Source organism: Nelumbo lutea, chromosome 3 (genome assembly GCF_056320005.1).
Source record: "Nelumbo lutea isolate HS-2025 chromosome 3, American lotus-T2T, whole genome shotgun sequence".
Lineage (NCBI taxonomy): Eukaryota > Viridiplantae > Streptophyta > Magnoliopsida > Proteales > Nelumbonaceae > Nelumbo > Nelumbo lutea.
The window spans coordinates 75,410,139-75,424,116 of NC_142686.1; the positions used below are offsets into that span (position 1 = coordinate 75,410,139).

General features: G+C 33.6%; 1 protein-coding gene across 2 annotated transcripts in view; it reads right to left on the reverse strand.

Moving 5' to 3' along the window:
* Positions 1 to 4,961, reverse strand: part of LOC148865505 (SIT4 phosphatase-associated family protein) — a 72,134-nt gene extending 67,173 nt beyond the window's left edge. Inside the window, exon 1 of one of the 2 annotated variants that reach the window (XM_088976132.1) lies at positions 4,152 to 4,961. In XM_088976132.1, coding sequence (XP_088832258.1) covers positions 4,152 to 4,190 — 39 coding nt within the window. In that variant the 5' untranslated portion in view covers positions 4,191 to 4,961. The remainder of the gene's footprint in view (positions 1 to 4,151) is intronic. The other variant, XM_088976130.1, reaches the window with a different exon arrangement.
* Between the last annotated feature and the right edge of the window lie 9,017 nt (positions 4,962 to 13,978).

The following is a 13,978-nucleotide window of genomic DNA, read 5'->3' on the forward strand; positions in this document are numbered from 1 at the left end:
AGACCCAGCTGATTTCAGGAACTCTTTGATGGCTGAATTGCTTGCTCTTTTTTAAGCACTCAAACAGGCATGTTCCAACTACTCAAACTTGATAGTAAAAGGAGACTTCCAGTTGGTCTTAAATTGGCTTTGCTCCCAAATGGAAGGCCTCTAGTCTTTAAGATTTTTAATAAGAAAGGCAAATATTTTAGCATCTGATTTGTGCTCAAATCATTACCAAGATCAGCAGTTAGTCTTGATTTGTTACCAAGAGATCTCTTTCTTTTCTCTTTTCTCTTTTCTCTGCCCAGCTTTAAGCTGTGAATATCATATCTGATCCTCACAACCCTATTTATGGGTACAATGCTTTCTTTCAAGATTTAGTAAAAAATCCATGCAATATTAATGATAAAAAAATGGGATATTATTATTAGAAAGATGTAACTGCAATCACATCAGTTTTCTTGCAGCCTAGGTTCTAGGGTTCAAAATACACTGGTTCGACTTGACTTTGGCATCACATCACTACATTTATGACACACAGATAAAGGAAATGGTGATGCAGCTACCCATTCCCAAAGATCCTGGACACAATTACAGATATCCCATTTAATATGCTTACTAGGTAATGACCAGCCCATACAAAGTATGGGGCATCTATGTCTATTCTTCTGTTTGAGATTGACCTCATTTGGGTTTCTTATTTAATTTAGAAAATTAAATCAGGTTTAATTTCTAATTGATGACCTATTTCATCTGAAAGGGTGGGACCAACACCCTTGAAAACCTTTACAGTGAATCTTTTATGTGAATTAGGAAACTGAATTAGAAATGTTAGTTTGGGTCCAGCATCATTTGAAGGTGGGTAGTTTTTTTGGAGATAGTTAGCCACGTATCTGAAGTACTTTTTATGAACATGAAGTGAGTACTTTTTTTGAGAGTGGAGTTAACCATTACTTTTTTCCCGAGAGTGAAAAGAACCGCTTCCAGATACTCTTTCTTGAGAAGATAAATAGCCAGAAGGAATGTTTGTAGGACAATAACCAGAAGGAATGTTTGTAGGAACATCAAGAGATGTCAGGACTTGAGAATGGAACCAACACCCTTGAAAACCTTTACAGTGAATCTTTTATGTGAATTAGGAAACTGAATTAGAAATGTTAGTTTGGGTCCAGCATCATTTGAAGGTGGGTAGTTTTTTTGGAGATAGTTAGCCACGTATCTGAAGTACTTTTTATGAACATGAAGTGTACTTTTTTTGAGAGTGGAGTTAACCATTACTTTTTTCCCGAGAGTGAAAAGAACCGCTTCCAGATACTCTTTCTTGAGAAGATAAATAGCCAGAAGGAATGTTTGTAGGACTATAACCAGAAGGAATGTTTGTAGGAACATCAAGAGATGTCAGGACTTGAGAAGACACAAGAAAAGGCCTTTCTTCAGTATTTTCAGCTACCTTCTCCTGCAAGTGATGCACTAGAAGGGGAAAACAAAATAGTTTTTTATTCGAAGATATCAGGACTAGAGAGGCAAAAAAATATGGGCATCCATGGAGTAAACTGTAGAGATGGATGAATACTCCTCTACAGTGAAATGAAGAAGAAAAAGGGACATTGAAGCTAAGAGTTTTTGCTTCGAAGAAAGCAGATACAAGGATAGGTGGATGCTAAAGATCAGAGAAGAGAAGAAGAGGGCCACCATTTTCATAGGTGAAGTGGTCGGATGATTGAAGGGCTTCATGGATGGGATGACTTTCTCCATTAAAAGAATGGGACAGAAGAGTGAAGTGAGTACAGATGGAAAAAGTTTTGAAGCTGAGCTGAGGAGAAACATGAAAGAGTGCAGGGTGGAGATTGTTCGCAGATTTATTACAAGAGTTTCTGCTGAACATGAAAGAGAAACAAGTTCAAAACAAAGAAGGGACCCAGAGGTCTGTGACAATCAGAGTTTCAGAGAAAAATCGAAGGAAGGAAAACAAAAAGAAGGAGATCCACAAGCAATAGTATGTAGTAATATTAGAAGTCGAAGGAGGCTCCTAGATGTAGAGAAAGAAACTTGGGAGAAAAAAATCAGACAAAAAAGTGTCAGATTGGGGAAGAATTGTGGAAGCGGTTGTGGAGAGATTCAACATAAAAGGAATCATGAGTATCAAACCTTTCAATGATTTGAAGGCTGTGTTACTTGGAGATGGTAAAGAAGTTGTGATACTCGGTGCTGAGATGGTAGAATCTCCAGCTGGTAGGGTAAGGGTGGAGAGCTGGTATATGTCCTGTAACCAGAATCATATCTCTGAGAGAATCCTTGAGATTCAGCTAGTAGAGCTCCCATTCAATTTCTAAAACAAGGAAATACTTGAAAAGCTGGTTCAAACGATGGGGGGAGTTCTGGTAGCATTCAATCTTCAAGACCCGCATGCCGCAAGAGTAAGAATTGAGGGTCTAATTCCTAAAGAGTTCCTAGATGCATAAACCTGCTCATAGAGGATCTCTGGATTAAGGTTTGGGTTCTTCTGGAAGCTGAAATGTCTCTGTGGATGAAGTGTTCGAAGGAAGAATATGATGACATCAGCAAAGGCTGGGTTACACGTGAAAAAGAAAGAAAAGGCCAGTCCTGAATGAAATTGAAGAGTCTCCATGCAGGTTAGGTGTAAAGACACAGAGAAATAGAGCTTGTAGCCCAAATCTCTTGAAAATTGGAGAGCAAGGGTCAGGTGATTGCAATTGCACAGTAGAAGTCAAGTTACTAGTTAAGATAAAAAGTTTCATTATAGATGAATCAGGTCTCTAACCACAATGTAATGAGATCAAATATTGGGTTCAAACAGCAACTCAACCAAAACAGAACATCATATGTGCCAATTCAGAAAGGACTCTAAAAGTTGACAGCTAAATGCTTACTGATTCACTTGCATAAAGGAACTATATTAGAAATCCTTGTTTCAGAATTCAGTATTTAAGATGAGTCAAATCAAACAAGTAGACTTATCAAAGGAAATGAGTCAGCCATGTAGCAAAAGTTTCAGCCAATTTTTAACAAACAATAAACTTGATACATTCAATTGGCAAATGTATACATTTTACTGACCAAAAATAATGACAAATTAATACATTCAAATGGAAGAGTGCATGTTCATGGAAAAATGTCTTACTTAAATATGAACTTAGTTTCAAAAAATTTTAAAGGTTACCAAGAAATACAATAACAAGTATTTATCAAGAGAAAGAAAACAATAACAGGCTGGAAATGTAGATTTATAAACCATATTAATCTCATTTCAATTTATAAATGAGAACTCAGTCATTTTATAACTTCATATTACACAAACTCAAAAAAAAAAAAAAAAAAAAAAAGAATCTATCCAAAGGGAAAAGTTATAGAAGACTATAAGTAAAATCATATGGAATACGACTTGGATCTATCTGGGAATACTGGAAAGCCCAGATATAGGCATTTGGAGTGAGAATCATTGAAAAAGCAGTATACACCTAAGAGACTCCAAGACAGTTCTATGAATCCAATGATATTGCATTTCCTATAGAACACTGGACGGTATTATACTAACTAAAAAAGATTCCACCTGAAGTAGGATTAATTTCCCATAAATGCCCCAAATAGCACTCATTCTTACAGGTGCCCCAACAATTTTCCTGTCATCCATTAAACCCCATTCCAAGACAAGAATACTGAAAATTGAAAATTAGGTCTTTATACCACAACGATAATATTAGTTCAATCTTTTTTCTTCAAAAACGTGCTCTTCAAACCAAACCAAATATGACTTCTATTCAAGCTTCACGTCCATTGAAAAAGGAGGTAATGAACCAAAAAGAATAACTAATAAAATTGCATTTCAATTTTCAATCACTGATTAAAAGAATAGCTCAATCCTTCGGGGCCCAGAAAGTGGCAATCTGGCCAAACGTAGCATTTACAAGTAATAAACGGAATTTTTCTATTACAAAATTATCCATTTCATGAGCATAAACTGACGGGCTAAAAAACCAAAAAAAAAAAAAAAGAAAACATAAGCAATCAATTTGTATAGCTTGAGAACAAGAGAAATTCCTCCCAAAAATAATTTCGCCGTTAGAAAAAAAAAAAAGAAAATTAAAAAATTCAATCAAACAACCAGAAGATTAATCTAAAGAAATGAAGGTTTAACAACGCCAACTCACAGGAGACGCGGTGGACAATCCCGCCATACGCCAAAACATCTTGACAGGCGCAATTGAACTGCGAAATCGCCTCCACGAGTCTCCGAAAGTCAGATCTGCGAATACGAAGGACCCAATACGACCAGAGCCCTCGAAAGTAAGCCTCCAAACCAACCAGAAAGGAAGCCCAAAATACAACAGGAAGAAACCCTAGAAATCTCAACTCCCTTGGAAAGATTCTCCGTGGCGAATCTGAGAAACCAAATGAGAGATCAAAGGTCGAACATGCCCTTTATTGAGAGGATATTTTGGGGATTTGCAGAAGATTTGTGTCAATGGAGGATTAGTTCGATTCGATCGAGGGCTCCGAAATGAAAGAAAAAGAAAGAAAAAGAAAGAGAGGAGGGATGGAACGAACAAAGCCCTGCAATCGCGGGACGGTGGAGAAGGACTGTTCAGAGAATGAAAGCCTTGGGTTTATAAGAAGGTGTATAAATGAGAAGATTTATTTATTTAGTTAGATTAGAAAGTTACAGCTTATATTTATTTATATATTTTTTAGGGATAGGTTGAAATTGGAGAGGGATTAATTGAGTATGATTTTTGGCTTCTATGATATGAGATGACTTACATTTTAGTTACGCTCTGAGTTGGTTAAGTGATGCCAAAATTGGGACATTCATGTGCCTATCTTCCCTTGATTAGCTTTTGTTTTACTTTTCTCTCTGTATGTGATCTAGGACAACATTTAACGAAATAAATTAAGTAATAGCAAAGGGAAATGGGTCATTAGCATCAACTCCTTGTGATGCATACCACCACTTTGGTGGCCTTTGATTTGAAAAAAAGTTGGGATTTCTGCCTTCATTAAATTACCAATTAAAGGCTGTAAATGGGTTGCGTTTGGTATGCATTTATTGGCTCATAAGACATCAGCCCTGTGCTTATTGCGGGGAACCATTAATTAGGGCCCTGTTTGGCATGTCTTTCTATGCAGTCTTTTGGTTATGTATAAATTGGGCATACTATGCTGCGGCATTTTTCCATTTGCTTTGTAATAAATTTAGCCATCAAAATTCAATGTGCTGAAAAGATGTGAGAAACTCATTTCGTGCTGAATTAGGGAAGCTCCAAATGGAGATTTTCACATTTTTCTTGCTTTATTCTTGCGTGGAAAGACACGAAAAATATGCATGGTAGCCAATGCCTCTTCTGATTGTCAGAGCTACCATAAGATCTTCCCAAAAAGACTTGCCAAACGGCCCCTATATTTCTTTAGATTGGCGAGAGATTAACTTAGATGGTGCTTGTCCAATTATAATGTATATATTTTCTAGTGTCAAAACTATTTGGAAATAAGTTGCATTTGGGATTTAGATGAATCTATTTTTATTTATAAATTATTTTTTTAGGCAAATCTATATGGGATTTAGTCAAATTAGATGGAACCAACATTAAGTAATAGCCTCATCTATGTAATATTTACTTTTATACAAATTCATAGATATCTTAATCAATTATTTTTATAGGAAAAAAAATCAATTTTGGATCTTTTTCCTTCTATTGAAAAAAAAATGTCATTTATTAGAACACCCCCATAGTTTATGGTTTTATTTAAACCTACCCTTTCATTTTACTAAAACACCCCTTATAGTTTGCAACTTATTTACTTAATCAACCTTTTGCTAATAAGTGTTTGTTTTGACATCTACAAATAGTAACATGATCACCTAAATTGAGTGAAAGTTGTTTAAGGGTATGGGCCCATCGTTGTTTACTCCAAAAGTACCTCTTACACTTATTTGTACCTAAAACAAAATTGACCAAATAGAGTCAAACATAGTGGCTTTTAGTGCTTAGTGTCTTGCTAGGGGCAAAAATTGGCATATTGTTTTATTTTCTTTTGATTAAATTTATTGAAATGAACATTGGAGTCAAAACTATCATTTTCCATTGTCATCAAATTGAAAGTTGATTAAGTAAATTGATTGCAAACTATACGGGTGTTTTAGTAGATGAAAATTATAGGGTAGGTTTTAGAAAATCCATAAAACTATTGGGGTGTTTTAAATGACCAAAAAATCAAATTTGAATATATGCAATACATATTTGTTGGGAATCAGATCAAGCAAATATCTCCTGAATACTTGTTGGATCAAGCTTGGATATACCCCTAAACAACTTTGATCCAATACATCTTGCAACTCTATCTATATACTAATAAGATTACAAAACCCATTAATAAATCCATGGCTTATTTATTCAATTATTTATATAAATAAACAAATCACTTGTGAACATATTTTAATAAATTTATAAAAACTTAATTAAGATAGTAACTTAATTAATAACTTAAATAATTAAACTTAATGTCTACTTACTAAATTAATGAGTTAAGTTGTTATAAAATATATCAATCCACTATATTTAATTTAAATGAACAAAGTTAATAAAATTTAATCTTACTAGTAAAATTTACAACGATTAATATAAACTTATACATTAAAATTATAACGAAGATAAGAAAAATAAAATGGGAAATTAACTAAATTCACTAGGGATGCAACTTGGATGGTGGTTAAATCGACTAGACATAACACACAAAATAATATTCAATTTGACTTAGTTTGGCTTGACTCAATTGAAATGTTATAGGGCTGCTTTTCTTCAATTTTTCTTAATAAAGCCTGAGCATCTCACAAGTCCCTACTAGTTTTTATTCGAAATAATGAAGAGATTGAGAGCATGTGAGACAAAGAAATAAACCTTATGACTACATAGCTTTCCTCACTATTTAAACTAATGAAACAAATAAATATATTCAAGCAAAGAAATCTCTTGCAAAACTTTCTCTCTAAGAGTTGTACAATATATACAATGTAAGCTCTTATGGATTTTAAACCAAAACCTCTTATTTATAGAGGTTGAGAGCATGTAACAATTTTTTAGCCGTTAAAAATAGTTTAATCCTCAATAGAAAATGTTTTAAACTTGTTCCCAACAAGATATAAGGCATACTAAATGTGGAACTAGTCGTTATATCCTATAATGGTCACATTTTTATCATAGTAGTAAACTAGGATAAGTTGATAACCGACTACTATATAAAGGAATGAATCTTTTTTCTCCTTAGGTCAATCGCTTCCTCCTATCAATCGATCAGTTCAAGTTCATTATGTTGGCTATGATTGTGAGAGGTAGTCAATTATAATAGTGCCGGGGAATTTTCATGCCTTAGTTGGAAAGGTAGCTGATTTTGCCAAATTGGGTAATCAACTATTGGCTTACATTGATCTCTATTGCCAAAGGTAGTTGACTATAAATGGATAGTCAACTGACGACAACTCCAATACTTGGAAACCTTGGAAATTTCAGTCCAAAAGTTTGGGAATCTTTCATTTTGCTTTCAAAAGTGGTCCTTATCATTTTAATTCTCTTTTTAAGTCCATGAAACCATTGGTTTCTAAGATTGGATCAATCGAATCTAGTATTGTTGAACTTAATGTGTTGTGCATTTCAAATGAACGATTGCATTAAAACCCCTAAGACACTTAAGGACTTTATGCTTTATTCCTCATTGTTGATTTAATGTAGCAAAACTTCAGAGGTTGCTTCATACTTCTTGTTTTTTGTAGACCCTTGTCTTCCTTAGAGCTTCTTTCTTCTTCTAGATAGGTAATGATGGTATTCAATTGCTCTACAGTTAAACTTTAAATTTCTTTATCACGATGAATTTAACAAGATATGGCCAAAAGAAGCTTACTTGGACTGGTTATATTTCTAGTACACCAATAATATTCTTAATTGTTTTATTATCACCAAAATACACAGGGTCAAATCTCTCACCTCTCTCATGCGTAAAAAAGTAAAAACCAATCTCAAATATCAAAAGCTAAACATCTTAAAGAACTACAAAGTAGGACTCTTATTGTTGTGCCATTTCATGATTATCATTCAAAATAATTTATTAAGACAAACTATTCACGCATCTTGTTTTATTCAGATAACCGTTTAAAGTAACTAAACTACAAAACAACTACACTCTACTTAAAAAAAAAAACTTTTTTTTTCTTGATTGGTTTCACTTAACTCAATAGTCATCCCAACAACATTAATTTGATTGGAAGAAATAAATGAAACAAAGTCGAACTGACCTATGTCAATGGCAATATTTGACATGGGTTAGGCTCTCCTTTTTGGTTTGTTTTATAGATGCATTTTTAGGTTGACAAGGCATTGGTATCTTATACATCGAAGACTTACAACCAATTGTTTAGACTTAGGGATGTTTGACGATAAATATAATATTTTGTTTTTTAAATTTCACTATAAAAACTCCAAGCACAAAAAATTAAATGAAATCTTAGTTAATAAGACATTTTTTGTTGCTAATATTTAATACACTATTTGTTAATCAACTTATTGGTAAAAAAGATTAAAATAATGAAAATGGGTGAAATTGTCACGTTAAATGTTTTTTATAAAGAATGTAATTTTAGTATACTTCATTTTGGTTCTTATTTTATACTCATGAACATGCTTATATTATTTTATGTTTACACATATACCACTATACATTTTGCTATATTTTTGTCAATTAATTAATTTAATTTGTTATTCATATATAGGCTGCTTAATTTAAAGATGCATATTTATGGTTGTAACAATGTAATACACTTTTTAAAAATTTATTAGAACAATAGAACTTCATTCTCATGATGACATCATTATAGAAATAGTGGACACCTCATTCCATCATGTTGTCAACATGCTTGAAATACAAAAAAAAAAAAAAAAGGAAAAAGCTTTATTAAATGAGCTTGTTTGTAAATGGAACATCTAGACAAGCTCACACATTTTAGGTATGCATATGAAATTTACAGTTCTAGATGTGTCAATGATATTAAGAATACCTATAAGGAAAACATGTTTATTAATAATTGTCATAAGTATGCACCAACATTCATGATAAGGTTCAAAGTATTGACACGTATCCGCCCATATCGATCGATATATATCATGTCGGTGGCTTCCCGATAAAGGGGTTGTATCGGGTAAGACCAAGGTTTAGAGGGTAACTGAGACATCAACCGACCTCTCTGAACCAGTTTTGAAGAATAAATAAATAAAACATTAAAAAAACACTAACACAAGTCGATACCTGTGTATTGGCATGTGTCAATATTTAGAACCTTGATTCACAATAAAGTTTTTAGCAAGGAAAATGTTGTGCAATGGAGCGATGTAAAAACCAAGATTAAATGTTTGATTAACAATAGATGAATGGCATTAGATAATTACATCCCCCATCTTTTGATTTTATATATATATATATTAGCATAATTCCTTTATGGTCAAAATTACCTATAAATTGGTTCAAAGTGGTTTAAAATTCTAAAGATGCTTGAAGACTTAAGAGATTAAGATTGATACACATGTATATCCCACTACTAATTAATTTTGTTATTTCTACATGTTAAATGAATATTGATACTACTTGCACATTGTGCATAAACAAGGTTTATAGCTTTGTTGTATCATGTTATCTAACTCTATTATACTATAAATGAAAAATTTAATGTTTGGTTCAACATATTTATCCATATTCTCAATGAATTTCATTAGTGAAATGTTTATATGTGATGAAATTAATGTCTATATTAAAACATATTGACTACCACCCATATATTATATATTATCATATTCATATAAACATAAAATAAATAAATTATTATTTAAGGAATTCATAATAATATTGTTCTTTTTGGGTAGACAACAATAAGTGATTTACAAACAAGAATACAATTACATAGACATGTATTTTGCACAAACTGTTAGCCAGTGCCAAAATATTTTATTAAAAATGAATTGGTTAAATACAAAAGTGTCACATTCCCACTTGATGACCTTGTAAATCGTTGATTTGAAGGGCAATAAATTTTCTTGGTATTCACAAAATATGACCACTAACCATTCACCATTTTGCATTAATGCTTAAATGATTTAGGGCCCCCAGAACATGCCATGTTGTATATAAAATGTTCATAAGATTGGGAGTCATCATTAACTAGGACCTTCCTAAGAGAGGCCTTATACCAAAATTTAACCTTATTAAATATATATAAATAAGCTATATCATTTGTGTAATTAGAATATCATTCAATGGATGTTTTGATCAAGAGTTATATCCTATTTAGGACCAAATAAGAGTTTGGATATCCCTTATTTTTTGCAGTTATTTAAATAATAAGTATACACAATAGGATTTTGCCCAAATTAGCATGAAAGCATTCAAAATTGGTGATTCCATTTAATATAGTGTTTAGATTGGAATGAAAACCAAATGAGATGAAAAAAAATGATTGACATATGCACCATTTTTTAGATATATTGATAAAAGTAAATAATAAATAAATAAAATGATTCTTGGTAAAGTAAACCAAAGTTAACCTATAAGAGATAATTCATTTCCAAAGCACCACCAAAGACAAAAACAACCATCCAAAAAAAACACAACAAAAAACAAAAACAACAAATAAATAAATAAAGAATACAATCCCACACTAAGATAGCACACTATGCAAGTTTAACAAATAATATTGTAAATAGCATCGTAGCATTCTGTTAATAAAAAATTACTATATTATAATGACATTTCTTGGCCAAATCATGCATATTCAAATATAACTTTTCTCTCAGACTGAAAAATAGTTTTCATGAATTGGAAAAGCTTTTTAATGTCTTGAATCAAATAAGACGATGTCATGAGAAAAAGAATTATCACTAGTTGTGAGCGTTGGGAGACTAGGTTCACTTGCCACTTAGCTAGAAATGGAGTCGCCACCCATCATGTTAGGAGATGGAGGTGATGGGACCTCCGGGGAAATGATTTTTTAAAATATTTTGTTTTAATAGTGACTCCAAAGCCTAAGGCACCGGTCCAACCAGCATAGGTAAGGTTCAGATGGGAGAGGGAAGGGGTTAGGCACCCCTTTTCTGGGTCTAATAGGTGGGGCCCACATGGTGTCCCATGACGAGAAAACAAAAGATAGGGATAAAATATCTAACTAATCTGAATCAGTCAGGAACAAATCATATTAAAGAGAATAAACCAAAAGACCAAGAAAATGCAACTAATCAATTATAGAGAAGTTACATATTAACTATTATTCCAGCTAATGAAATTAATCGAAAGCAAATCTTTTAACCAAAACTGAAATAATATAAAAGATAACTAATCGGTGTAGCATCAAAATAAAAATCATAAATATAAGAAGAAGAACGTGAAAGAAATGAACATGGAAAGATGATCGGTATGAAGAAGGGAAAACTAAAAATAGTCATGCGAAGAACTTGCTACTTGATTATCTTCTTTGCATGATAGGAAAGCTACCGAAGAGAATGCACAACTATAAACTATCTAAAAAAGAAATAAATAACCGATTAATTAAACTTGCTACTAAGCAGCCTAGAAAATGCATTGGAAAGGCAATGGCTAAGCATGCAACAAAATAATGGCATAAATGTAAAGATAAGAAGATAGTGGAGATTCGGTAAATGCACTAGAAAAATAAAAGAAAGTAAGGAAAAGTAAAGACGAACACAAAAGTGGAGTAACCATCTAACAGTGAGATTTAAACTTAATATAACATCAAAGTAATTCAAAATAACATGAAGACTAACAGAGGAGCGAATAGCCAACAAAAACTATCAAAACGGATGAGAGAATAAATTATCATAAATAAAGAAAAGAATATCAGAAACTAACGGAAATAGAAAAAGACTATCAGGAGCAAGGAATTAACAAAGGAATAGAACTAAAGTAGAACCAATAGAGAATCAGCTTATCCTTTCCCTCATTCTTCGACCATGCATAGATAAGAATCCAGAATATGAAAATGAAAGCATGAGAGTAGGGATAACAAGTTGAGGGAATATTACCTACTCAGGCTTGCTCCCAAAACGTAGTCGATGTAGTTAGATACCTTGATGGGGCAAAGAATGATCTACTTCCAGATTTCAATGAAACCTAGGTTATCTGGCCAAGTTGAGATCAATGTTGTAGGTGCGCTGTTCAAAAGAAAGTGTACTCTGGTTGGGTCTGATAGTCGATGTAGAAGAAGGGGTAAAGAGGAATGAGAGGGAAGAAAGGAAGGTACCAAGCAAAAACGTATGACAGAGAGGGTTAAATGAGGCGTCATTTTGCTTTTCTATTAAGACAGGGAACATTTCGTAATTTTGGAGAAAACAAAGGTGTTTTGGTAATTTTCAGCAGGTTGGGTTGAACCAGATCCAAAGATTGAACTGGATCCTTCGGTTAATGATGGGTGGTTCTGGGTCAAGAATGGAGGGCTGAGATGGGTCTAACGGTTGAGAAGGGTTTTGATGCGTGGGCTAGTAAGATTGGTCGAGATGAAATTATTATTATTATATTTTTTTTTATGGAAGGGTTAACAAGGGAATTTTTGGCTGAAATTTTGTAGGGTGGGGTCTTCAGACATTCTGGGTTGATTAGCGAGGTCAGATTGGCCCGACTGGGCCTGGATTGGGCAGATCTAGAAAGGGTTTGATTCATTTAATAAAGGGGCTCAAAATGGAATCTTTGGTGATAAAGGGGAAAATAAAGGTAGTTTTGGGTGAAAATTCTCCGGATAGGGTTTTTGGGTAGTATGAGATGACTGGTACAATCAGATTGAGCCAATTGGGTCAAGATCGGGCATATTTGTAATTCAATGAATCTGGAACCTTGAAATGGAATCTTGGTATAATTGAGGGTAAATGGAGGTGTTTTGGGCTAGAATTTCTCAGAAAGGGCTTTTGGGTAGTCTGAGATGATTGGTAAACTCAGATTGAGCCAACTAGGCCCGGTTTGGGCAAACTTGGAATTTGGTCAATCTAGAGCCTCGAAATAGAATCTTTATGTGATCAAGGGTAAATGAAGGTGTTTGGGGTTGGAATTTCTCAGGGCAGGGTTTTTGGGAAGTCAAAGATGATTGGTAAACTTAGATTGAGCCAACTAGGCCCATATCGGGTAGACTTGGAATCCAGTCAATCTAGAGCCTTGAAATGGAATCTTTATGTGATCGAGGGTATATGATGGTGTTTTGGGCTGGAATTTCATATGTATGGTTTTTTTGGTATTTTGGGGTGATTGGAAAAGTTTGATTGGATTAGATGTGTTCGGATCAAGTGGATATGAGTCGTAGGTGAGAGAACGGTTGAAGTTGAATCTTTGTTTGATGAACGGGTGAACAAAGGAATTTTGAGTTCAAATTTCATTGGTAGGTGTGTTGGGATGTCCCGGGTCTAACGGTTGTGTTTGATCTAATGGTTAAGGTGTAAGTGAGGGTCGATTGGGGTTATCAGATAGGTATCGGACAGGTTTCACAATGGATCTAAGGGCTCTCAGGGTGAAATTTGGGTTTTCTGGGTTTTTGGATGCTTTAGAGAGGTCGAATAGGTTTGATCGGATGTTTGGGGTGAATTGGAGGTTCAAGCAGTAGACTAAGCAAAAATCGGGTGCTGACACTGGCTACAATGGACCATTTTGAATCTAAGACCATAAAGTGTTGATATAGCTATCAACTTCATTTACGATTCTATTACAAGCATCATATAGTGGATAAAACTAACAATGGCAAGCCTTAAATAACTAAAACTTCACCTGATACATGATGAAAAAGGGACAAATATACACTAACCTATCATTCTAAAATTAATAAATGTTGAAATTGTTGTCCAATTAGCCTAACCCAAGAGGGGGTCAATTGGGTTCGAAAAGATTTTCCCCCAACTAATGCATTCTAAAGCCTTAAATGCAAAGCTAGTGAAATCAAAGTTTGTGTGTG